The sequence below is a fragment of the Eschrichtius robustus genome, chromosome 21 (genome assembly GCF_028021215.1).
Source record: "Eschrichtius robustus isolate mEscRob2 chromosome 21, mEscRob2.pri, whole genome shotgun sequence".
In the NCBI taxonomy this organism is placed as follows: domain Eukaryota; kingdom Metazoa; phylum Chordata; class Mammalia; order Artiodactyla; family Eschrichtiidae; genus Eschrichtius; species Eschrichtius robustus.
Window position 1 is genome coordinate 24671271 of NC_090844.1, and position 27922 is coordinate 24699192.

Below are 27922 nucleotides of genomic sequence, written 5' to 3' on the forward strand. Positions count from 1 at the left end.
CTAGTAGCAAAGTGGGAATTTTTAAGTTAGAAGAGAGGTTAACATCCTGTAGCCCTCTCCATCTCATTTTGATGAAAAAACTGAGGCCAAGAGAAGTTAGCCTTTTCCAAAGTCAGTGGCAAGTCTGGGAGTAGTGGCCATGTCTCTGCAGTTCTTTTGTAGAATTCTTTTCAGTTGTTGCCGTAATATCAGTGATAGCTGACACTTCTTGAGTGCTTACTAGACACTAGACCTTTGTGTTCAGCACACTAGACCTTTTATCCCATTTGGTCTTCACAGTGACTTTATGAGGTTGTTGCTATTATTACAGCCATCTTATAGATGAGGATACCAAAGTTTAGAGAGTGAAATAAACAGCTCAAGGGACTTCCCTGGCAGTCCACTGGTTAAGACTCTGCACTTCCACCGAAGGGGGCACGGGTTCAATCCCTGGTCAGGGAACTAAGATCCCGCAAGCCGTGTGGCGTGGCCAAAAATACATATATGTGTAAAAAAAATAAACAGCTCAAAATCTCACATCTAGTTAGTGGCAAAGGCAGGCTTTGAACTCAGACAATTGATTCTAAACGAGATTTTTACACCACTGTGCTGCTTTTTGCCAGATTTTTCTACTAACTTCTTCAAAATGTGTTATGGTTCGCGCTTATTTCCTTCTTTTCACAAAAACATTGCTCGTCCACTCATACATTATATTGCTTAGAAACAAGCCAGGCCCTCTTTTCTTATAGTCTCTATCCTGAAAAATTCTGTCTTTATGTGTGTATGCAGTTAAACAACAAGCATTTTTTAGTGCATTTGTAAATTGTTTGAGTGACGCACTTACATTGATGGAACTCTGTTGTTGTGAGGGTGAGAATATGCATGTCCTAAGAACTTCAGTGTTTCAACTTCCCTTATTCTCAGCCATATATTTGCTATAGATATTTTTATTTGCTATTAAGACATAAAGCAGGTATATACATATATATTAAGCCTTGATTAGAGAAACTAACTTCTTTATAAATTGGCATATTCATATATAAGTTGTTAGGCAGACACTCTCTAAATGCAGAGAACAGTCTGATTCTAAGCCAAAAATCAATTAAGTTAATTTGGGGTATTTTTAAAATAATTTCACAGAATTTAAGGATAGAAAATACAAAAATGCCAATTAACCTGGTCACATTGATTTTGATATAATTTTTTCCCATTTAAAAATTACTCCCAAACTTAATTGATTTTTTTTACATGAGCTTTGAGATAATTTTTAATTCAGTAAAGCTATATTGATTGTAAAAATAGTTTTTAATAAATTGTGTTTTTCAAATTCTGTAATTGCTTTTTTACAAATTGCACTTAAATTTTCATGTATATACGATACTTGCTTAAACTGATTTGTGAGGTAGATGTATTGTGTCTGAAGAACTATGTTATGAGGATATTATTTACTGTATTTGTAATAAGCTAAAAAGAGTATTAAGAAAGTTGTAATCTTGGATATTGAGCAGCTAATGATATAGGAACAATTTTTCTGATTATGAAATAATAGCATAGTTGATTAGAACTCCTTTTGATAATAGTGACAGAAATATTAAATCTAGTTTCATGGGAGGTGTGTTGTTATCCCACTTTAGAATTTCTGAAAGATCACATGCTCATGTTTTTCCTGGTACCTGCTGTGCCTCCTGCTTTGGCTGCTAGCGCAGTCAAGAAGTCTTCGCTAGATTGAAAATAGAACATGACTCGGTTGCTCAAGGAATCAGTTAATAATAGATGTTTCATTCTCTCCTTTTTTCTTTTACGTAGTATGCCACGATTAACCCACTAAAACTGGTGAGAGGTTATCCAGATCACTGAGAGCTTTTCTTTTACAATAGATCTGAAAAGCCATCGACCAATATATTTAATATAGGAGACAAAAAAGACTTGGGCTTTGTATAGGTAGCTTTTCAGTGAATGAAGGGTTTATAATTTGTGAATGATAGATTAATGAAAAATAAGACATAACATACCCCTCATTTGTACCAGCACTATTATAAATGTAAAAATAATAAATGGAGAGGTAGATAGTTAATAAATGGACTTAATTTAATAAGGTAGATTGCATTTAGAAATCTTACAAATTTAGTGTTTTATTTGAATGATTTCTCAGAAGGCTGAGAAACAAGTATGAAGGAAGTGTTTTTCTCTTCTTTGAAAGAGAATAATTTTAAAGTTGCATTTTTAACCCTGTTCCTCTGTTCCTCCTGTAATTGTCTTCCAGTCTCTTTCTAAGAGGCAGTAGATGTTGGGAATTATTGAGCTCTTCCCTTGGTTAAAAATCACTTTTACTTATTTCAGGTTCCAATTGTTGCACTGACTGCTACTGCAAGTTCTTCAATCCGAGAAGACATTGTACGTTGCTTAAAACTGACGGATCCTCACATTACCTGTACTGGTTTTGATCGACCAAACTTGTATTTAGAAGTTGGACGAAAAACAGGAAACATCCTTCAAGATCTGAAGCAATTTCTTGTCCAGAAGACAAGGTGAGAATTTCATGGTTGATAAATTTTAGTAACTATTTTCTTCTTTTTAAAAAATGTATTTTATTTTTTAAAGTTATTTCCTTCTAATGTATATTTAACATATTTCAAATTCTGCTTAGCTTTGGTTCCAGTCAAGTGTGATGTTATATAATCAGTGACTGAGGAAGGTAGAAACTAATTCTTCTAACATTTTTATACTCCATACTGTTACTTGAAGGGGACATAAACTCTTAATAATTGACAAACAACAAAAACAAATGAGTCTTTTATCTGAATTCTGCCTAGTTCACTAGTTATATGACTAACTTGAGTATTAAGGAATTTAAAAAGTCATCTTAATAATAAATACTTTTTGAGCCCATATCATATGCCAAGGACTATCGTAGGTGCTTCATATAAGTGATCTAGTTTGATCCTTGTAACTGCTCAGTAAGCTACATATTCTTTTCATTTTACTGATGAAGAAACTTTCACTAGCTCTTCTTCCTATGTATTTTGCTTGGAGGCATTTTATATGTATGCTAAGAAAGCTTCCCTGAGCCTTATTCCCTGATTTGTCTTCTCAGTGAAAAGCTTATAACTTTCGTGTTATGAAATGTGTTTTTAAGTCAGAGTAGATGGAAATAATGTTTGTCCTACCAATATAAACAGAAAACAAATATAGGAAAATAGGGTTTAAAGAATATCATTAGTGTTTTCCTTTTCAGAAAGGGGTAAAAAGAAGATTGACCCTAGGTAAGGAAACCCTATGGTAACTCTTGGGGTCCTTTAGGATGAATTTAAATGTAGAGTTCACTCTTGGCTTGACTGTCCTGTATTCACATTAAAGCAAGAATGTAATGAATATACTCTGGGTGTTCTGCCTGCTCTAGGGATCTCTCCAAAGTGAGTATGCATCATACTTCACTTTCTTTCTGTCCTAAAGGTAAAACTTTCTCTTGAAGAAGGCTATTTATTTTAGGTTAGAGTATCCACAATCAGATCCTTATTTACTTTCCTAATGTTTGATCCTTTTCAGTCCATAGTATTCTCAATCTCTATGGCATTTCCCCCTAACCCTCTCCCTTTTTTTTTTTTTTCCTGACATTGTGATTATATTGTCCTCTTATGATATCTTATGTAAATAATTTCTTCTCACTATCTTTCATGTTAATTCTGCTAACTGAGGTTTTTATTACTTTTTAGCTCAGACTGTTATAGTCTCTCCTAACAGACATCCTTGCTCCTCAGGGCTCCCTGATTTTCAGATTTATCATCTGAAAGCACATCCCTGGGTCATGGTGTTCCTTTCCTGTGGACTAAAGGCCAGACTCCTTAGGCTAACATCCAAGACCATCCAAAGATTTTGATATTGAATGTGACAGTGGTTTTTCTAAAAGCAAATCTGGAAAGATTTTGTACCCATTTTCAATCCTCCAAGAAGAGTTGTGGTAGCAGGGAACCATTCAGAGTCAGAATGCTCTCTGCAGATCTTGGGCAAATAGAAATTTACCTCTTAATGAGCACTGACATGGAGGGTAAATTAAGACTTCAAAGTATTACCTTTTATTTTCATTTTCTTCCTTTCATTTAATTCTGCCATTTGTTTATCAGTATTCACATTTTTTCTCTTCATTGAGCTAACATGTTTCTTAAACTCTGATCTTATTTGTTTTCTATATGCATGGTGCATTTAAATTAGATCAGCCCCTCTCACCTATCTAATTTAATGGTTAAATGATGATAGATTTTTTTCCCCCTCAGGAAATTGTTATGAGGAAATAACAGTCTTTAGTAAACCTCTTGGCAAAGTAATGAATCCTTTTGTAATAGTGAGGTAAGAGATAGATGGGCTCCAGGCTGAGCAGCTGCAGCCAGTCTCCTGCTGACACTTTGAGATAAGATGCCAGGAGGAGCATTGGGCCCTGAGACCACAATTTCCTCATTCTGTGGTCAATGGGATTTCTCAGCCTGACACATGTGCGGAGAAAGTCCTCAGTCATCCCCTAAGGAATTTGGGATGACACAACTCTAGGGGAGGGGCCAAAGGAGGGAGGAGATGCCAGCCCATAATACGTCCTGCCAGCCTCCCAGAGACCTTTGTGCTGGAATCCATCTAGACTGAGAGATGCGTGTGATGCCCCAAGAAGGACCCTGAGTCAGGCCAGATATGGGCAAAAGCAAGATGATTGGCCAGAGACAACTTGGAAGACTGCCCCCATGTAAGTGATCTAAGCCACCCCTATTGGGTGCAGCTCACTCTGCGAGTTCGCCCACGCGCTCTTCCGCACCAGCCTTTTGGGCTGGTTGAGTCCATGCAGCCGGGTTCTGAATCTTTTAGACGCCTGGTCCCGGGGGATACACCCCTGTGTAAGAAAAATAATCATAGGATAATGACTATATAATCAAAATATCCTCCCCAAGGAATCCCTGGCAACTGCAACATTTTTCTCTGCGCAAGGAACTAAGTTCAACCAGAGACGTCTGATTCAGGGTCGATGGGGATCTAGGGGACACTCTGGACCCGTTCCAAATTAAAGCCTCCTGGTGAATGTTTCCAGGACACCGGATTCCTTTCCTAGGTGAGCCTCTTTGTCCTTGGTTGCAGCTTGCTCAACATGGGGGGATCCCCTTCTAAGCCAGAAGAAACACCTCTGGGATGTGTCCTTAAGAACCGGAAGCTTTTAAAATTAGACGGGCTAAGAAAGAAAAAGCTTAAGTTTTACTATAAGACTGCCTGGCCTTTATATGTTGGGGGATGGAGAAACATGGCCCCAAAATGGGCCTCTAAATTATAAAACCATCTTGCAACTGCATCTTTATTGCCGTAGGTTGGGAAAATGGACTGAGTTTCCCTATGTCCAGGCCTTCGTGTCCCTTTACCAGAATCCTGCTCTATGCGGCTCTGGTAGTAAGAGGCCTGGAGAATCAGAGAATTCTCTCGACATTCTAGACGGTCCTCATTTAACTCCCCCAAACTCTCAGGAGGGAAACCGAGCCTCTCCTACTCCTACAAGTACCCTTGCTTCTCAGGATCCTCCTGGCCAATCCCAAACCCCGCCTCCCTATGCCCCTCTATACACACTGGTACCCCAGGATGAAAAAGCTAGTCCCACGGGGGTAACCCGTAGTGGGACTTCCTATCACCGAGGATCAGGGAGAATATGCCCTCTTGGGCAAGTGGCAAATGGCGAAGGCACAATCAGAGTACACGTGCCCTTCTTCCTAACCGATTTAGCCCATTGCAAACAAAGGCTGGGCCAATTTTCTGAAGACCCAAGTAGGTTTATTGAAGGATTTCAGGCCCTAACCCTGGCCTTTGATTTAACCTGGAAGGATGTCCAAATAGTACTATCTACCTGCTGTACCCATGAGGAGAAAGAAGCAAAGGATTTGGACAGCAGCCCAGGGGCACGCTGACCAGCTCTCCAGGGACCAACCCAGCATTTATGATATGGGTGGGGACGCAGTCCCAAATCAGGATCCCCCTTATAAGTCCCTGGGGGGAACGAGGGCCAGGAACCACGTGATTCAATGCCTGTTAGAAGGAATGAGAAAATGTATTAGAAAACCTATCAACTATGAAGAGGTCAGGGAAGTGACCCAAGAGAAAGAAGAAAACCCAGCCTTCTTTCAGGGATGGCTTGTGGAGGGTTTTAGAAAATTTACTAACATAGACCCCTCCACTCCTGAGGGTCAGTCCCTGCTTGGACAACATTTTATCAGACAGTCTGCCCCTGATATTAGGTGAAAACTCCAAAAGTTACAATTAGGCCCACAAGCTCCCATGCCCAAACTCCTAGAGGTGGCCTTTGGGGTATTTAATAATCGAGATCAAACTGAGGAGGAGGAAAGAACTCGGCGTGAGTTGAGGCAGGCCAAGGCTCAAGCAAGTTAAACTGATAGGCGTTGCTGTCAGACACACCTTTGAAGTTGAAGTTACCTTGCAACTTCAGGGCAACCCAAAGGGGCCAAGAAGCTTCAGCCATCAGTCTGGAGGTAAGACCAACAAGGGGGAGTGCTCCAAATGCAAGTCAGCCGGCCCCTGGGCCCGTGAATGCCAGAGAAGCCCCCCAGGCCATGCCCAGTCTGCAAGCAGACTGGTCATTGGAGATGGGACTGCCTTTGGCCCCGACAGGGAAGAGGGGCCCCCACTCCTGAGATGGCCGTGCTGGGCAACTGAGGTGGCCCTGGGATTCCGGCAGCTCTCCCCCGTGAGATGTCTGTCTCCATCAAGGAGCCCTGGGTCGTTCTTGATGTGGCAGGTAAGAAGATCAATTTTTAAATTGATATCGGAGCCACATACTCTGGCCTAATTTCTCACGCTGGACCCCTTTCCTCTAAAAGCTGCACAGTGACGTGTTGACGGAAAGCCTCGCACCCATTGCTTCACTGGGCTCTCGCTTGGCAATTTGAACAGTGTTTGATCTCACATGCCTTTTTGGTTGTCCCTAAGTGTCCTGTGCCACTATTGGAGAGAGACCTTCTGGGCTCCCTTGGGGCCATATTACGGTTAGGAGGCCCCAAGCAGCCCCTTATCTTGACCCTGACTAAGGCAGATCAACAAGAAGAGCAAGGGCCTGTTCCCAGCCATATTCTCCAATCAGTGAACCAGTTTGGGACAAAGGAGTCCCTGGGAGGGCCATAAACACCCAACCTGTAAAAATTAGCTTTAAGCCAGAAGCCACTTACCCTAACAAGAGACAGTACCCCATAAGATTGGAAGCAAAAAAAGGGTTACAACTCCTCATCGATAACTTCTTAAAACATGGCCTCTTCGTGCCCTGTCAGTCTCCATGTAACACCCCTATTCTGCCAGTTGTGAAGCCAAATGGAGAACATAGGATAGTGCATGACCTCAGAGCAGTAAATGATGCTGTGGTTCGCATACACCCCCTTATGGCCAATCCTTGTAACGTATTAGTCCAGGTCCCTGAGGATGCTAAATGGTTTACTGTGCTCAACCTCAAGGATGTCTTCTAGTTCATCCTAGTTCATCCCTCATCACAATATCTGTTTGCCTTCTAGTGGACTAACTCCCACTTGGGCCAGATGCAATACACCTGGACAGTACTGCCTCAGGGGCTTCAGGACAGCCCACACTTGTTCGCCCAGGCCCTAGGAAAGGAACTAAGGGAAATACACCTAAAGGAAGGGGCTATTCTACAGTACGTAGATGTTGATATATTAACATGTAGCCCCTCCATGGAGGCCTCAGATCAGAACACCACCGAAATTCTTAATTTCCCTGGGACCCGGGGTTACAAGGTCCCCAGAAAAAGGCACAAATCTCAAAGCAACAAATTAAATACCTGGGATACATTATAAACCTTGGAAGTAGACAACTATCTCCAGACAGAAAACAAGCTATATTAGGCCTAAGTGCTCCAAAGACAAAAAAAACCATCTCTGTACCTTTTTAGGCATGGCAGGATTTTACAGAATCTGGATCCCAGGATTTGGGCTAATGGCTAAGCCCCTGTGTGAAGCTACTAAAGGCCCAGATACAGAACCATTACTTTGGACTGGGGAACAGGAAAAAACTTTTCATAGTATCAAACAGGCCCTCACGAAAGCTCCTGCCCTGAGTCTTCCCAGTTGAAAAAAGCCATTCATCTTGTATGTGGCTGAAAAGCAGGGTTCAGCCCTGGGGTTCCTAATACAGAAGCTGGAGAAGTTCCTCAACTTATAGGCTATTTTTTCAACAACTAGAAGTTGGCCTGGCTGCCTTCGGGAAGTAGCTGCCTCTGCGTTATAGGAAGAAACTAACAAGCTTACCTTTGGACAGCCACTGGAAGTCCAGACCTCCCATCAAGTACAAGGGATCCTGGAGATCAAAGGCCACCATTGGCTAACTGGAGGCTGCCTTACTAAGTACCAGGCTTTGTTCCTCGACTCCCCAGAGGTAACCCTTAAAACTTGCTGCACCCTCAACCTAGCTACATGGATGCCTGCTGACAGCCCAGAACTAATACGTTCCTGCCTCGAAACCCTTGACCAGGTCTATGCCTGTAGGTTTAATCTAACAGATCAAGCCATAGAAAACCCTGAGGAAGAATGGTTTACGGACAGCAGTAGCTTTATTAAGGATGGGGTCAGGAGGGCAGGGTATGCTATCATGAGCGCTCATAGTGTCACAGAAGTGAAACCTTTGCCACCCAACACTTCAGCCCAGAAGGCTGAACTGATAGCTCTAACCCGAGCCTTAACCCTAGGGGAAGGAAAAATTATAAATTTATAAACAGACTCAAAATATGCCTTCCCTGTTCTACATGCCCACATAGCCATCTGGAAGGAAAGAGGACTTTTGAATGCCAAAAATTCCCCTACAAAATATGGGATTGAGAGCCTACATCTCATAGAAGCGGTTCAAAAACCAAGACGAGTAGCAGTCATTTACTGCCGCGGACACGAAAAAGGAATTTCTCAAATTACCCAAGGGAACAACAGGGCAGATCGGGAAGCAAAGAAAGCTGCCCTGATACCCACAACAGAAATGGCATTGATCCCATCCCTTGCCCCTTCTAGCATTGTACCCAGATACTCAACTTCTGAAGAGACCTGGCCACGAGACCAAGGGGGAACCAAAGGGAACAGATGGCTGGTGGCACATGGATCAAAAATTGCTCATACCTCTTTCTGACCAATGGAAAATTATTAAAGGGCCACATGATTCCTCCATCTGGGGGAGAGAGAATGAGAGAGAAAACCACTCCATGTCTGCTGTGGTTTTCCAGCTTTTTACAGGAAAGGGCTCCCAGAGACAATCAGAAGGGTTACTCGAGCCTGCGCCCTCTGCACCACCCATAATCCGGAGGCAGCCTCAAGCCGCACCCCCTCCCCCTCTCATTAGCCCAGCCCAGTGACGTGGGACTTACCCAGGAGAGGACTGGCAAATGGGTTTCAGTCAGGTGCCCTCTTTCCAAGGCTTCAGATACTTATTAGTATTTAAAGACACTTTCACTGGATGGGCAGAGGCCTTCCCCAGTAGGACAGAAAAGGCAACCGAAGTGGCTAGAGCACTTCTATCAATAAAAGAAATCACTCCTAGGTTCAGGTTACCCCGCCACCTCCAGAGTGACAGTGGACCCTCATTCAAAGCCAGGGTTACCCAACAGCTCTCACAGGCCTTAGGAATCAGGTACCACCCGCATTCGTCCTGGAGACCTCCGTCCTCTTGAAAAGTAGAACAGGCTAATCATACCCTAAAGAAAACCGAGGGCAAACTGTCAGGAAACATCAGAACCGTGGTACCGCCTGCTGCCAATAGCTCTCCTGAGGGTCAGGGCAGCCCCTAAAACAACTATTAAGTTGAGTCCCTTTGAAATGACACAGGGAAGGCCACTCCTCACCCTGGACATACTAACTGACCCAGAAACCAGGCCCATCTTAAATACATTACAAACCTGGGCCAGGTCCAAACGGCCATAAAAGAACATGGAAACAGAACCCAGCTCTCCCAGATAACAGCCCCAATCACTCCATTGTAAATCCTGGGGACTGGGTGCTTTTAAAGACCTGAAAGAGTGAGTCCCCTGGCGCCCAGCTACTCCCAAAGTGGAAGGGTCCTTAACAAGTCCTGCTGAGCACCCCTACAGCAGTTAAGCTCCAGGGAGTCACGAGTTGGGTCCGTCTGTCCAGGATTAAACCTGCCTCCACTGATATGTTACAGGAACCCGAAGACATATATCCCAGCTATTCCTGTGAACCTACCTAAAACCCTCAAATACCCCTTCTAGAAGGTGATCCCTGAGCCAGTGACAACCACATTGATAAGTAAACTCTCGCTTTGACATTGATTCCTTTGGGACTCTCCGGGTGACAGAAACAAGACAAGTGATGGTAGGCTGGGACTCCATAATTGCTACTGGGCTTTCGTTTACTATATGATTTCTTTTGATGTTTCTTTGCTACTTGCTATCTGGTTGCTTCCAGAATTAAAACCCTGATTGATGCCATTATGAAGTTATCAGTCACCCTAACTTTTCTCTCCCTGTTTTGGGGATCCACATCAGGGGAATAGGAATCCAACGCAATAGTAAATCTCTCAAGAATTATAGCTCAGGGATAAAATCTACCCCAGTGCTGGATCTGTCATCCCCATCCTCAGAGCAATGCCTGTGGGTTAAAAACAAACTAATCTTTACACCTAGCAGTGACGACCTTACCTCACTGAGGGTCCTTCTAACCCTACTCTTAAAGTTCGTATTCCGTCCCTAGCGCAACTTCCATGCTTAGACCTTAACCCCTCGCGTCAATAGATCTGATGAGAACCACACACTTATTTTAAATTGCAATAAGACTAGCTTGTCTTGCTGCCACTGCCCCTATGCAACCAGCGTGAAAACTTGCAGTAACACTCTGGGGAACCTTCAGAATCTGATCAATGCTTCTGTTACTCCACAATTTAATTGTTCTCACCCGCCCTGACAAAGACATACAGGTGGAAATCTCACCCATTGGTGCCCTCACCACAAACACAATCAAAGACTAAAAAACAAGGACAAAGCCCAGATGGGATATGCACTTACTGGGCAGGAAAAACACCAATTGTCTGGAGTGTAATGTAGGCACCCCCACCCAAGGCCTACGGAAGGGTCCCCACCCCTCATGCACCCTCGTATAATGGTGGGCCTCCCTCCCCAAGCTGTAACGGGATCCCCTCTTGGGCAGGCTCTCTAGAGAATTGGTTTAATTCTACAGCAGTGTGTCAGGCATGTGCCCCTTCTGGATATCTGTTCCTTTGTGGTCTAGACATAAACCCATTGCCTCATCAGAACAACCCCAATCCCTCTTTCCTTTTCCCGGGATTAGCTGTAGCCTTTCCTTGTATAGACAGTGCTCTGTTTACAGGACAGTGTACGTTAGGCCAACTGAGTAATCAAAGGAACCTAGGTATTACCATCCATAATATCACCCACCCCTGTGGCAAAAGGGCAATTGGCCTCATTTTGGCAGGGATTGGAGCTGCTACTGGGTTGGCGTCCCCTTGGGAAGGCTTTGCTTAGCATGAAGCAGTGCTCAATAGACTTTTGGATAACCTTGTCAGCTCTGAGTAGGTCCACAGGGAATGCACTTTCCAAACTTTCGTTGTCTGTTAGTTCCTCAGCTGATGTAGTGATGGATAACAGACTGGCCTTGGACTTTCTTCTGGCTGAACAGAGAGGGGTATTTGCAGTTATTAACAAGATATGTTGTACCCACATCAACACCACTGGGCTAGTAGAAGAGGACATCAAGAAAATGTGTGACCATGCCAGATGGCTTCATTCCTTCGGACAGGGGTACCCAAGCACTGACTCTATCTGGACTGCAATCAGAGGAATGTTACCAAGCGCAACCTTGTTCTTACCCCCGTTTGGGCCTCTAGTTGCAATAATCCTTTTACTGATCTTTGGTCCCTGCCTTTTTAATCTGCTTGTTAAGTTTGTTTCTTCCAGATTGCAGCAATTCCATATCAAGATGATGGTGGTGCAGGGATTCTAGCCACTCCCTGAAACAGATCCTGCTGGGATAACAGCAGAAGCCTTTCTGGGGTCCCTTGACAAGGCAGGGTGAGAGTTCCACGGCACCAGTTAGGTAGGGTCCACGAGCCCAATGCCAGCCTGAAGAAGCTACAGAAGACGGACCTTCCCCCTTCATCCTCCCAATAAAGATTCCTTGGGGTCCACACCTCTCAGACGGGATTTGAAGTAGGCGATAGATGGGCCCCAGGCTGAGCAGCTGCAGCCAGCCTTCTGCTGTCACTTTGAGATAAGATGGCAGCAGGAGCATTGGGCCCTGAGACCACAGTTTCCTCATTCTTGTGGTCAAGGGGATCTCTCAGCCCAACACATGTGTAGAGAAGGTCCTCAGTTGTCCCCTAAGGAATTCCGGATAACACAACTCTAGGGGAGGGGCCAAAGGAGGGAAGGGACACCAACCCATAATATGTCCTGCCAACCTCCCAGAAACCTTTGAGCTGATCAGGAAGGAACCTGAGTCAGGCCAAATATGGGCACAAGCAAGATGATTGGCTAGAGAAAACCTGGAAGACTGCACCATATATGCGATCTAAGCCACCCCTACTGGGTGCAGCTAACTCTGCGAGTTTGCCCATGTGCTCTTCTGCATATACTTTGCTTCTCATAAATGCTGTATCTGCTTCACAATCTTGGTCTCTTTGCTGAATTCTTTCTTCAAAGAAGACAAGGACCGAGGTCCTTTTACCAGCCATTTCACTGCTGTAATCAATAGGAATTTTTACTGCTTTGATTTTTCTGCTCTATAAGTTCAGATTTTTGTGTTTTCTGCTTTTTTTAGGGTAAAAAGTGATCCATATTGTTTGTCGTGAATATTTGTGTATATATATCTTTTGGCAGATGTGTGTGTTTGTAAAATAGATTCCTAAAATTGAAATTGTATCACAGGTTATGCACATTAAAAATTAAATAAAATAACTTTTCCTAAATCTAAATAGTATATTCTTTTTATATTGGTTAGGTCAGCATAAATGAATGTATTTACGTAAATGAATATGTTGACGAATTAAATAAATGTTCTATGGAAATCATTATTTATACTTTTAATAAGTAAGCGCAAGTTTCTAAAACAGGCTTTCTAACAGATGTTATTTTCTATAATGGTCATATAGTCTCAAGATACTAGTAAATACTTCCTTGAACTATAAAAATGACCTTTTACTATTGCATGAAAGTTCTTGCTTTTTTAGTAAACAGATATAGAAACTCAATTTTATGATCATAAGAGGGAATAAGATTAATATAAATTTTATTCCTTCTCCTATGTAAACATTACATTTCTTATATAAATGAAGACTAATTGTTAATCTAGTGCTTTGCAATTCCAAAGGACGGTAATTGCGTTTCTATTAGTTTACAGGTTTTTAGCAAGGCTTCCGCTTCAGTAAATAAACTTGTCTCTGGTTTTAATTTGAACAAAAAAGTGAAGTTAAAGGTGTTTGGGTTTAATATAATTTATTTCCACATTTGAGTGTCTAAAATGTTTCAGGCGTTTGTTAAATATGTCATTGTTTTTTATATGCTTTCTCCTTTTAGTTTTTACTAAAAGGAAAATTAAAGTTTAAAAACTAAATTAAAATGAAATTAAATTAAAATTTAAAAAGAAAGGGAAAATTAAATTAGGTAAAACTCAAACTGGTCTGAAGCTTATATGTATATGTTTGTCCTTTTGCTCTTCTTTTTCTTTAGTACTGCTTGGGAATTTGAAGGTCCAGCTATCATCTACTGTCCTTCTAGAAGAATGACAGAACGAGTTACAGCTGAACTTAAGAAACTGAAGTTAGCCTGTGGAACATACCATGCAGGACTGAGTATTACCTTAAGGAAACAAGTTCATCATAGGTTCATGAGAGATGAAATTCAGGTGTGAAGATTGATCATCATTACTGTCTGTTCCCCATAGTGGAAACAGATATTTCTCTAATATTTATTTACAAGATCTTTATTGAATACCTTCTTCTTCTTCTTTTCTTTCCAGGAGGGAGAATAAACTTTTTTTTTTTTTAATTTTTTTTTTTAGTTAAAAATGTTTTAAATTTTTTTAATTTAAATTTTATTTTATATTAGAGTATAGTTGATTTACACTGTTGTTAATTTCATACTATATATAAAATAGATAACTAATAAGTACCTACTGTGTAGCACAGGGAACTATTCAATACTCTGTAATGACCTATATGGGAATAGAATCTAAGAAAGAGTGGATATACTTATATGTATGACTGACTCACTTTGCTGTACAGCAGAAACTAACACAACATTGTAAATCAACTATACTCCAATAAAAAAATTAATTAAAAAATTTCTTTAAAGTTGGAATTGAATTTCATAATTTAAGTCTAATCGTGAAAAATACTCATTTTTCGTTTAAAAAATTGAAAACCAAAAAGGTATATAAAAACATTTCAGGTGTACAGCCAAGTGATTTATTCATACATATACATTTGAATACCTTCTTTCTGATGAGCATAAAGCAGTCACTCTGATAGAATCAGTATATAATGTGGGAGATAGATATGTAAGAAAACTATTGCAGGCTAGTATAAATGGCAGCCTGTACATAGACTAGTGTTTAGGTGCACAGAGGAGGGAATGCTGGCTGTTAAGTTAGGTCGTGTAATGGGGTTGGTTCACCCAGGAAGAAGCAATCTGAATAGAATCTGAACAAGTGAGTAACAGTTTGTCAAGTGTGCAAGGCCAGGAGGTGATGAGGGAAAAGGAATAGGTTATAGAATTCCAGGAAGAAGGACTGGCATGTGCAAAGGCACTGTGATATGAGAGAGCATACTGGGTTCAGGAAATTGTGAGTCGTTTGGTTGGAGAAAAAGGGAGTATGGAGTAGGAAGGGCACAAAGTATAGGTAAAAAGGCAGGGAGGAATGGTGGAGACTCGTAGCAAAAGAGTTGAATGGGTTGTTTGGCCAGGTTGTAGAGGGTCTTAAAACTTGCAGAGGCAAGCTGGGATTGGTGTGAAGTTTCTCTAGTTTTTCCAGACTACTTTAGCCGTAGAATTCTTTATTTAAATGAAATTTTATCTAATAGGTAAAGCAGATTAAAGTAGAATCATTCTTGTTGAAGTTGATGTGAGGGATGAAGGGGTCCAAGAGCTTCCCTATCTCCAAGTCAGTCCCTGGGGGTATTTTAGAATGCTCTGAGTTCTGCAGAACAGAATTTGGAAACCACTGTGACAGACTACTCTATACTTTTGAGCAAGATAGTAGTATTATAGAAACATTAGACTGGGAGCACCAAGTAGGATTGATCTGAAGGAGAAAAACTGAAGAAAGGAAGGGTACTGATGAAGTTATTGTGAAGTGTTACAGCTGAGATTCATATAATGACTGGAATCCTGTTTCAGTGGGTGTCATACAGATTATTTGGGAAGATTTAAATTCAAGCCATGTGAGTAGGTTTAAATCAACACTATCAACATCATTTCCACACCCTGTCGCTCTAAGCCTGGACTAGTCATCTCAAATTGAGAAGAACTTAACTTCTGCTTTGCATTTTCTGTCAAATAGGTCATCCGTTTCCTCTGTATCTAGATCTGTCTATGCAGTTCACTGTGCATTGTCATGATGCAATGTATACCTGCCTGAAGGCATCTGTTCTCTTTCTTCCTCTTCTTTCCAAAGTTAGGAACAGCTATCACAGCTGCCTGGAGTAGAGATTTTATCCAAATTCTTAAATGCTTACATGTTTATTCTATTATCTCTGGAGCTTGAAAAGTATCAGATAAAATTTATTAGCTGCTGCTTATTGAATCTTAACAATGAATCTTCGAGCCAGTAATTGAACAGTTGTTTCTTCTATCTTGGTGTATTACTAATTATTCATTTAGATAGAAACATCTCCCAAAGATATGAGGGAGGCAAGATTTTTTTTCTTTCCTATTATTCATAACCAAATCTAACCACATTTGGATGTAGATTTGCATTTTGAGTTTGTGACCATTCATTCTTTTAATCCTGACTTTTAGTTTTATGTCCTTTTGTATTTTATTTGCCTTTTCACGATGGTTTGAATTCCTTTCCTTTCTGGAATGAGGTTATGAATAAATTATTGGATAAAATATCTTCATTTACACCTGAGTGTCTGTAAGGATATTTTGAAAATCATGTCTGCAGAATAGGTTGATCTCATCTAAAAACAGTATCATATGATGAAAATTAGATCTTAAAAGTTCTCATCATACAAACACACATATACACACAGACACAGATACATACACACACAGTAATCATGTGAGGTGATGGAGGTGTTAAGTAACCTTACTGAGGTAATCGATCATGTCGCAATATATATGTACATCAAATCATCATGTTATATATTTTAAACTTACATAATGTTATATTTCAATTATATCTCAATAAAGCTGGAAAAAATTGAATAACAAACAACATTTAAAAAAGAAAAATTGGAATTATTATATTGCTTATTTACTCTTAAATACAGTAAAACTGCCTAGTTTTATTCACTCAGAGCTTTTTCTTAATATTATTTCCATCCCTATATTTATTTTTCTTTCATCTTTCTCATATTTCCCTTTATTTGTCCTCCCTCCCTCCCTTCCTTCCTTTCTCTTTTTTCTACTCTTGGTGCATCGTAACACATTTTTAAAAATGGCACTTTAATATTTATCAGTTATACACACACATAGTTTAACAAACCAAATCGTTCTCCAGTGCTTACAATGAAAAGCGTCAGCCCCTCATTTTTTCCCTGCTTCTTTTTCCTACTCCCAGCTCTTTTAGCTTAGTCTTTTGGTGTTTGCCACTGTATCTTGCAATAATTTGCTTATACTGCTGCTACTTAGTTTATTTATTTATTTGCTTATGAGATTTAGGCATTAGCTCTTGTTTCCCAACTATGAAAGATGAAGATGTAGCTCTTTCACATCCCTTCCTGCCCTTCTCACCCCATCCAGAGGTTTCTACCCCCTTCACTTCCAATATTAATATCATAATTTTGGTTAGATCAGTATGTATGTTCAAATATTATATATTTATGTATTCTCTATAAATGTTTTTTATCTGTAAGGCATGTAGTATATTTACAGTTACTTGTACATATTTTGTATTCTTACTATTAATACTTTAAAAAAAATTTGTGTAGTTTTTTTTGGTGCTTACCACTAATTTTTCCCTAAGATTTCCTCTAGTCATGTAAATCTGATCTTGGTATACTCATTCATATTAGCTATTCTACCAATTTTATCCTTTTAAATATGCAGAGATAAATTCATGATTCATTCTACCATCTTTAATGAGAAGCTTCCTTCTACCTTAGAATAATGCTAGAAAATATTAAGATACTATGCAGTCTTGAAACTTCATAATATTATCCCAAAGGCTCATTTAATATAATAAATAGTTTAAGAGCCTCTTTTGTGTCTTGTACTCATATGCATTCAGAGAAACCACTTTATTTGCTTCTTTTAATAGAGAGGGAACAAATCCTATTTTATGGTCACCATTCCTTAATCTGTAAATTGGGCAGATAATCTTTTAATCTATAAGCGATTGGCTGAAATTATATTAAATTCAGTTTCATGCCATGACTTTAGTTAACTAATGAACTAATTATTCTTACCAAAAGGTAAACATGTAAGGTTTTAGTTCTGCTAAATGATTGTCAAACTATGTTGTTATTTTATTCTCAGTGTGTAATAGCTACCATAGCTTTTGGAATGGGCATTAATAAAGCTGACATTCGCCAAGTCATTCATTACGGTGCTCCTAAGGAAATGGAATCATATTACCAGGAGATTGGTAGGGCTGGCCGTGATGGACTTCAGAGTTCTTGTCATGTACTTTGGGCTCCAGGAGACATTAACACAAATAGGTAAAAACATTTATTGCTTTCACCCTTGCAGATTTCTTTCTTTCCACCTAAGCTTCGAAAGTATTTGAGACAACATTCAAAATTTAAAGTAATGTGTATAAGTGCATTTAAAGCCAAAAAAACAGAAGACGTCTAAGAAGAACTTTGTGGTGTGTTGCTACCCAGAGGAGATGACCTAATTTCTTCTATACCTCATTTAGTGTGAAGAGTTAACTAAAACAGCACTATACTGGGAATGTAACGTAGACCTTATGGAACACTTTTTAATATTGTTCATCAATGAGCTGTTTTTCTCCTCAGGTTCTCTCAAGTTTTGATATGTCTTCAGCCATCGTTATTTTAGATACCATTTATTTTGTTTTTATTTTTTTCTTCTCATGCTGCCATGGTGCTTATTCTAAATGACTTCTACCAATCCCAGTTTGTCTCTAATTACCATTTTTGTTTCCTTTGTTAGTTCTAGGAGAGCATGCCAGCTCTCCTTGGCAGTGTGTGAATGATCATGTTGCCCTGTACTGACTGACTGCCATGGAAAAAATATTGTACTTAGTGTTTAGATACAGGAAAACCATTCCACTTACATACTAAACAGGTATCTTGTTGGCACTTATGTTCTGTGAGATTGATATTGAAAGGAAAACTTCATCTTGCGAAGTTTTAGGGGCAGGGTTTACCAACTTATTCCTTCATCCATAAGAAAAAAAATTCAAGAAAAAAAACCTATACGTGGTAACTGATGGGCCTGCCGAGGTGAGGTGTTTTCAAAATGCACCTTCCTGTAGCTACATAAGTTGAGCTCTTGGGTGGACCTGTTAGCCCATCTTATTAAAATGATGAGATATCTAATACAGTTTTTGTTTTTATTTATTACTCAACGATTTTTTTTGGAGTACTCACTATGTTCCAAGCATTATGCTTTGTGCCGGGGATCCAATGATAAATAAAAGCAGATATAGAACCTGTTTTTATAGAGTTTACTGTATAATGGGAATGGCAGGTCTTAATCGCAGAAACATACAACCGTGGATACATAGGGTTCACTTTACTGCTCTTTTGTGTTTGAAAATTTCAATAACCAAAAGTTTTTTTGAAAAGGATCATGCAAATTTGTATAAAATTATAACTGTGTTAAGTGCTATGAAGGAAATTTGCATTGAGTAGTGAGTATATTATGGGTGTGTGTTTACCAAGTTATAAAGGTCAGATAAGGCTTCCTTGAGGAAGTAATGGGTTAACTTGAGATATGAAAGAAGAATAGGGATTAATTAGGTAAGAATGTTTGCTATAAATTTTAAGCTTCTTTTAAGAGTAGTCACTAACTTTTGTTTCTTAACATACAGTCAATAAACCATCTTCTTAAACAGAACAATTATTATTTTCCTTTTGACACTGGTGTCTATGTGAAGCTTTTTATAAACTAATTTAAAATAATTGGGATAGAACACAGCTATGCATGCTACAATTAAATTTGGGATTGCATCAAACATAAGTTGATTCCTACCAGTTCTGATTTTATTTGTGCATTGTGTTAAAGATGCTGAAGACTTAACAGCCCAAGTTTTATATTGTGGCTTGGCAGGTTCATCAATAGATATAGTTCCTGTGTATCTGAGTCTCAAAAGATATTTTAAATGGTTATCTCATTAAGATTTAACAGGGAGTAACAGTGGTTAGTAATCAAATAGGGGTGCCAGGAAATCCACTCTTGAATCTTTAGTACAGACAGGTTGTTCTTTGCATCCATATTAAAGGAAATAAAACTATAGGGTTAAACAGCATTAAAAAAAAATTCAGCAAGGATTGAGGCCCGGATCTCTGCCATCCTTGTGACAAACCTCTTCTACTAGAAAAAACAAAGTTTTAGAATAAATGGAATAGCTGGTTTTCAAATGAAAAGATCACTGTAATTCACAAAATTTTTAGTCTGTCTCATGCCAGAATCCTGTGACTGAGAGAAGAAACTTGTCCAGTCATCAGTGTAAATATGCAATTTTATATTTTTTATTGGCAGAGTCTCAATGTCTGCACCTGCCATTATTTAAAACAGTCAAACCCAATAGTTACTGTAATCTTTGTTTAAAGGGAATAATTTGCAAATTAATCTCAGTTTAACAAATCTTCCACTGGCTCCACCTGATTTCTATTTATGGTATTGTTTTTAGAATATTTCTTCTTTTTCAACTTGTTTTTATTCTGTGGAATATTATACTTTAACTATTTTGATGGTCCTAAAAGAAGAATAAATATTCATTTGATTTGTTGTTAGAGACTTGTTACTTTATTTTCTTCAATTTGTTACTGAAACTGATGAGATTAGTTAAATGTAGATCATGGGAACCAAACGTAAGGGAAGATCTAGCTCTCCGAGTGTGGGCATTGTTTCCTTTGTTCTTTCTATCTGAGGAGAAAGAGGTGAGCTAAACAAACAAAACAGAGCAAAAAAGGGAACTAATATTTAGCCCATGAGCTAGGAATAATGAGGTTAGATGGTTAACCTAGGAACTAGAGTCAATCGTTGGAAGAGACCTTTTAGGGAAATTACATGGAAAGGCATGGTGGTTGGTGGTGTCAAATGATAAGAATATTTTTGAATAAGAGATCATTTGTGTGTCCAGACTTTCCAGAACTCACTTAACTGGATTCCCTGTTGGTGTCATCCTTGAGAATTGTACAGAGGTATTTTTATCAGTTAGAAGGCTGTATAGTCAAAACATGAGTGATGAGGATCAGTATTATCACTTAGATCTTGTGGATAAATTATTGTTTTCTTTTGAAATATTTGAAACCTGTTCAACTCAGATTTCTCTTTATTCTTGGAAAGATATGCAAAGACTATTTGGAAGATTGTCATCATCTGATATACCATAGTCATGGAATTTCTTCACAGGAGAGTAAAATTAACAGAGTCAGGATGAGGTATAGCAGCATTAACTTAAAAAAAAAAAAACATGTCTTTAGTGTTATTTTAAAAGTTTATATAAATTCAGTATTATGGGGAAAAAAATGGTTAGAATTGTTTGAGGAAGGAACTTAATTCTGATACTTTATTGGTGTCCTATAATACCCCATAATACAAAGAGATAGTTTTTAGAGGGCTGAGAAGTTCTCTGAAGAGCTAAAGTGATGAAGGCTCATATTTAGATCATGAGTCCTTTTCAGTATTCCTTGTATAGATTAGATGCCTTTAGTTTCTCATATAAAATAACTTAAAGAATAACCTTTTACTGGGAAAAGGTAAAAATTCACGTATAGTAGAAAGATTGCCAAAAAAGCAAGTAGCATATAAGTCAAAATGAAGAACTTTAGGGTTTTAACAGTTTTTCATAGGCAGCTAAAAAATTGATGCTTAGACATGGGTAGAATTCTTTCAAAAGTAATTTTCATAAAAATCAGAAAAATGCTTGCCTTTTATGGGGGCATTGACTGGGAAGGGACGCAATAACTTTCTGATCTGAGATGATAGAAATGTTCCTTATCTTGTTAGCACTGTGGATGTTATAGGCTATGAAAAATAAACAGGAATAAATAAATGAAATAAAACTGCTAATACAATTTTAATAGTACTGTGGTATTTTTAATTGACAGGCGCCTCCTTAGTGAAATATGCAATGAGAAGTTTCGATTATACAAATTAAAGATGATGGCAAAGATGGAAAAATATCTTTATTCCAGAAGGTGTAGGCGACAGTAAGTATTATTTACTTTATATCAGTTAATAACAAGGATTTATAGATAATACTCTTAAGAAAAAAGTTTTGCAAAGTAATTAGAAATATTTAAAAAATATTTGATGGTGTTACATATGTGCTGAATTTTTAAGGCAACTTGCTTTGTGCCTCAGTAAACTGAAGCCAAATAATGAGGTCTCAGCTGAGTCAATTAATGTTGATTTCACCTCATTATTTTCAACAATGAATTTAACATATATGTTTTTGTTCTTTTATTTAATTTAAAATTTTCTCTTGGGTAGACTCATCTTGTCTCATTTTGAAGACAAACAGCTACGAAAGGCCTCCTTGGGAATTATGGGAACTGAAAAATGCTGTGATAATTGCAGGTCCAGGTAACATTTTCTTCTTCTCGATGGACATTCTAAAAGTCTTTGTTTCTCTTCCTTTGCAAATAATTTTTAATTGAATTTTTGTTGAGTGATATGTATTGCAGTTTTTTAAAAACAAAATAATGAATTTATTTATTAAAAAAGAGGACAAAGCAAACTGTATTACAGTCTTTTACTTTTATAAATAGATAAACCAATTAATGGTAGACCTAAATCTAAACATATCAATAGTTATATTAAATGTAAATGGTCTAAAAATACCATTTAAAGGCAAAAATTATTAGAATTGATTTAAAAATATGACCCAACCAAATGCTGTCCACAAGAAATCCACTATAGGTATAATTATATAGGTAGATTAAAAATAAAAGGATAAAAACTGTATACCATGAAAACATTAATCAAAAGAAAGCTGGAGTTGTTACTTTTAATGTCAGATAATGGAGACTTTGGAGGAAGAATATTAGCAGGGATAAAGAAGGACATTACATGATGATAAAAGAGTCAGTTTACCAATGTATCAGTCAGGGTTCTCCAGAGCAATACATGCACATATGTGTACACACACACACACACACACAGAGACAGAGAGATAATGAGAGAGGGAGGGAGAGGTTAATTTTAAGGAATTGGCTCATGCAGTTGTAGGGGTTGGCAAGCCTGAAATCTGTAGGCAGCCTAGCAGGCTGGAAAGTTGGGCAGAGTTTCTACATTACAGTTTTGAGTCACAATTCCTTGTTCTCCAGCCAGCCTCAGTCTTTGCTCTTTAAGGCCTTCATCTGATTGGATGAGACCTACTCACATTATCAAGGGTCAGCTCCTTTACCTAAAGTCAACTGATTGTAAATGTTAATCCCATCTACAAAATACCTTTATAGCAATATCTAGGTTAGTGTTTGACCAAATGACTGGGTACCATAGCCTAGCCAAGCTGACACATAAAGATAACCATTATATCCAAGAACACCTAATCCTAAATGTGTACATACTTTAAAAAGAACTGACAGAATTGAAAGGAGAAATAGAGAAATCCATTAGTAGAGTTGGTGACTTCAGTATCTCTCAGTAATTAATAGAGCTAGTAGACAGAAAATCAGTAAGAAAATAGAAGAAATGGAACAGGACTGTCAGCAAACTGTCTAATTGACTTTTATAGAACATTCCACCTAACAGCAGCAGATACACGTTCTTTTCAGGTGCAGATGGAATGTTCATGAAAATAGACTGTATTCTGGATCATAAAACAAACCTTAACACATTTAAAAGATTTGTATTTAACTAAAATGGCATGAAACTAGAAATCAACAGAAAGATAACAGGAAAGTCTCCAAACACTTGGAAATTAAGTAACACACTACTAAATAATCCATTAGTCAAAGAGGAAGTCTCAGGGTAAATCAGAAAATATTTTGAACTGAATGAAATGAAAATACAAAATGTATGGGGTACAGCTAGAGTGATACTGACAGGGAAAATTAGAGCATTAAATACTTAGAGTAGAAGAAGGGTTTCAAATTAGTAATTAAGCTTCCACCTTAAGAAACTAGCAAATAGAGGTAAAGAAAACTAAAAGGAAGCAGAAGGAAGGAAAGAATAAAGATAAGCGCATAAATCAATAGAAAACAAAAACAATTAGAGAAAACCAATGAACTCAAAAGCTCATTCTTTGAAAAGGTCAATAAAATTGATAGAAAGTTCTAAAAAAAAAAAAAAAAAAAAAAAAGAAGAGGAGACACAGATTACCAATATCAGGACGGAGAGGGGGAATTTCACTCTAGCCACAACAGACATTAAAAGGATAATGAGGAAACACTATGAATAGCTCAGTGCACATACATTCAGTAATTTAGGTGAAATGGACCAATTCCTTGAAAACCTCAAACTAATAAAACTCACTCACACACACACACACAAAAAAAACAACAAAAAAACCCCTCACTCACAATGAAGTACATAACCTGAATAATCCTACAACTGTTGAAGAAATTGGATCCTTGTTAAAAACTTCCAAAAATAAAATTCCCTAGCCCAAATGGTTTCAGTGGCAAATTCTACCCCCAAAAAAGAAGAAGTAATGCCAGTTCTACTATTTATGTGATATTCTCTCAAACATAAAACTGCACTGTAGAGATGAAGAAAAGATTAGTGGTTGCCAGAGATTAGAGGGATGGGGTCGAGGTTATGATTACAAAGGAATAGCACAGGGAGTATTTTGCAGTGATGGATTTGTTGCATGTTCTGGTTGTGGTGATGGTTAGAAGAATCTATGAATGTGTTTAAACTTGTAGACCGTAACACATAGACATACAATCAATTTAACTGTGTATTAATTGAAAAAATAAAATACAAATGGTGTAGGTAGTTGAGCTAACCATATACTAGGTGTGGTAGCTGTATTACTGTTAGACAAAAGGAGTTTTATTAGGGATGGAGATGTTCTCTATACAGTGATAAATGGTTCCTCCACCAAGAGGACAGAATTGTTCTATACACCTTAAAAAAAAACCCCTACAACTATGTAAAGCACAGACTGACAGAACAGCTGGAAGAAATCAACAATTCCACCATCAAAGTAGGAGAGGTTGATATAATTTTTAGTTATTGGTAGGTTAAGCAATCAAAAAATTAGGAAGCAGTAGAAAATCTGGTCAATATGGTAACAAGTGTGATTTATTGGACATGCAGTATGTAGAAGCCTTTACCAAGCAATTAGAGTAATGTGTCTCAAACATTTTTACTTCATGAACCACATAGTTAATGGCTAATTGAGTCTAGGTTCTGTTCAGAACCCTAAGGTCTCAAGGGATTAACCTTCAGCACACCTATAATCCATTTGTAGCACACGGGCTGGGAAGTGCTGAATTAGAGACTACACTTCTCAAACATAGATGGCATATTTATAAAAATGAACTATAGGGACTTCCCTGGTGGCTCAGTGGTTAAGAATCCTCCTGCCAATGCAGGGGACACGGGTTCGAGCCCTGGTCCGGGAAGATCCCACATGCCACAGAGCAACTAAGCCCGTGCACCACAACTACTGAGCCTGTGCTCTAGAGCCCGTGAGCCACAACTACTGAGCCCATGTGCCACAACTACTGAAGCCCGTGCGCCTAGAGCCTGTGCTCCACGACAAGAGAAGCCACCGCAGTGAGAAGCCTGCGCACCTCAACGAAGAGTAGCCCCCGCTCGCCACAACTAGAGAAAGCCCGTGCGCAGCAATGAAGACCCAACGCAGCCAAAAATAAATAAATAAATAAATAAAATTTAAAAAATGTACTATATATTAAAACAGTGGGTGGCAAACTATGGCCCATGGACCAAATCCACTCACTGCCTGTTTTTGTAAATAAAGTTTTTTTGTAATACAGCCATGCCCTTTTGTTTATATATTATCTATGGCTGTTTTTGCAGAGTTGAGCTAAGTAGTTGTGACACAGAGATTGTCTGGCCCACAAAGCCTAAGCTATTTACTGTCTGGCCCTTTATAGGAAGAGTTTTCTGACCTCTGTACTAGACTGTAACCTGTCTCAAGTTTTCAATGTATTGGTTTCAAACACACCACATTTTCTGGCCAGAATGCAACAGAATTAGAAGTAAACAAGAGGATAAAAAGGGAAATTCTCATTCATTTGGAAATTTAAAATAATGCTCTAAAGTAACTTGTCAATCAAGGAAAAAACTCAAACTGGAAATTAAAACATTTTTAGAACTTAGTGATAATTACAGCAATATACATTAAAACTTGTATGCTGCAGCGTAGGTGATACTTGGTGGGAATTTGATAGCTTTAAATACTCGTATTAGAAAAGAAAATTAATGAACTAAGTATTCTACTAAAGAAGTTAAAATAGAGAATAAACCTAAACATAGCCTTTTTTTTCCCTAAAAATATATTATATCTAGAATACTGACTATATTCTTATTGCTATTTCAAAGATATTTATTATAAAGAAAGCAAGTGAATTAGGTAGTTGAACTATATTAGTTGATTTTCTCTGAGTCCTTTTGTTCTCAACATGCCATAAAGAATTCTCATTTGTATTAATGAGAATTAATACAAATGAGAATTTCATTAATTTGTGTTAATGATAATTTCTACCTGAAGGATGGCTTAGGAATTTAACTTCTAAATGGACTTACATGAAAAGCTTATAATCTTTGGTCATATTTTAAAGTATGACTTTAACAACTTCTTGCATAGGAGATGTGTTTTTTCAGTTCAGAAGTTTTGCGGCAGGGGTGGGGGTGGGCAATAAACCTTTTCTTCCATCAAAACCTAACACAAAAGTCCAGTATTTATACAGTCGATCAAGTGGAGCTGTTTGAGCTGTAATCCTGCGTTCTGCTTGCTTGAACCTGTTTCTCTCTATGGCCCAAGGTACCTCCTGTGAAACTTGGATCCTAGGGCACTAACGTCGAGAACCATTAATATAACATACCTGTGATGCTATATTATAGTTTATATTTCATGTTTTACATACTTTACATGCTCTCGGCTGTATTGAACTTTATTTGTAGCTTCTGAAGCAGTTGGCACATTTGAGATATTTTTTTACTGGGCTAATTGTTACACTAAATCTTTTTATTTCTAAAGGTACATGCCTTGGCTAAGCTTTCTTTACATATTGTTTTTATTTAGATTGGATCGCTGCTTTTCCATTGATGACTCAGATGATATGTCACAGGACTTTGGTCCACAAGCATTCCAGCTCTTATCTGCCGTGACCATCTTAGGCGAAAAGTTTGGAATTGGGGTTCCAATTTTATTTCTCCGAGGATCTGTAAGTATGTCTGTGAGTCACCTTCAGAGTTCTTCTTTTACTCCTATTACACTTTTCTTCAGAGGTTTGCTGTTTTATGATTGTAGCTTGGGCTTTAGTTATCAGAACTCAGAGAGTCATATTAAGTTCCATTTAAGCACTGCATTCATTACCTTTGACAAAACCTGTGTGTATCATTAAGACAATGCTTCCAGGCTGTCTGTTTCAGTTTATTACATTGCAGTTGGATGAATCCCTAGACTGGTCTTTTATAGGATAATTAAGAAAAGTTTACTTTCATTGTGTCAAGGGACAGGTAGAACAAATTTGTATCTTTTGGTGCCTTGTGAAGTAGTAAATTTTTTGAGAAAAATTTAAATTTCAGTGATTATTTGTAAATGTCTAAGTTCAATAATAATATTTGGTAGTATATTTTTTCTTTCCTTCTATTTTATTTCTAATCAGAAGTATTTAAAATTCTAAGAAAGTTATTTTTCTTCACCAATGAATAGTTAATTCTGCTACTTTTTTTTTTTTTTTTTTGAGTGATTAGTGTGCCAGCATTATGCTAACAGTTGCAGGTACAAATATGAGTAGGTCATGACCCTTATAGCCAAAGAGCTTTTTCTGTAGTCCTTTTGTTTATATGATTTTATTCCTGATTTAGAAGTCTGTAAAGTTAAGTATTATACATTGACGTTAGTTGAATAAACCAAAAATGGGAGATAGAATCCTTTGCAACTACGTATATTTATTAAAAATATAAAAATAGAGATTAAAATTCTCACTTTGCATGTAGAATTTTTTTTTTTTAAGTTTTGTTTTCTTTCTTTCTTTCTTTATCTATTTTACTTATTTATTTTTGGCTGTGTTGGGTCTTCGTTGCTGTGTGTGGGCTTTTTCTCTAGTTGCGGTGAGCGGGGGCTACTCTTCGTTGCGGTGCGCGGGCTTCTCATTGCGATGGCTTCTCTTGTTGCGGAGCACGGGCTCCAGGTGCCCCGGCTTCAGTAGCTGTGGCTCGCGGGCTCTAGATGCAGGCTCAGCAGTTGTGGCTCAGAGGCTTAGTTGCTCCACAGCAACTAATGTGGGATCCTCCCAGACCAGGACTCGAACCCGTGTCTCCTGCATTGGCAGGCGGATTCTTAACCACTGCGCCACCAAGGAAGCCCTGTATGTAGAATTTTAAAAATAATTTAGGTCAGCATTCATTTCTTAAATTCTCAAATACTTTGTGTAAATATTTACTTTCTGA

At 38.3% G+C, this 27922-nt stretch overlaps 1 protein-coding gene across 5 annotated transcripts in view; it reads left to right on the forward strand.

Annotated features, from left to right (window-relative positions):
- Positions 1 to 27922, forward strand: part of WRN (WRN RecQ like helicase) — a 121250-nt gene that overhangs the window by 63032 nt on the left and 30296 nt on the right. For all 5 annotated transcript variants that reach the window (XM_068532073.1, XM_068532074.1, XM_068532072.1 and 2 more), the window contains exons 18-23: positions 2320 to 2507; positions 13697 to 13871; positions 17669 to 17850; positions 21436 to 21537; positions 21821 to 21913; positions 26550 to 26691. In XM_068532073.1, coding sequence (XP_068388174.1) covers positions 2320 to 2507; positions 13697 to 13871; positions 17669 to 17850; positions 21436 to 21537; positions 21821 to 21913; positions 26550 to 26691 — 882 coding nt within the window. The remainder of the gene's footprint in view (positions 1 to 2319; positions 2508 to 13696; positions 13872 to 17668; positions 17851 to 21435; positions 21538 to 21820; positions 21914 to 26549; positions 26692 to 27922) is intronic.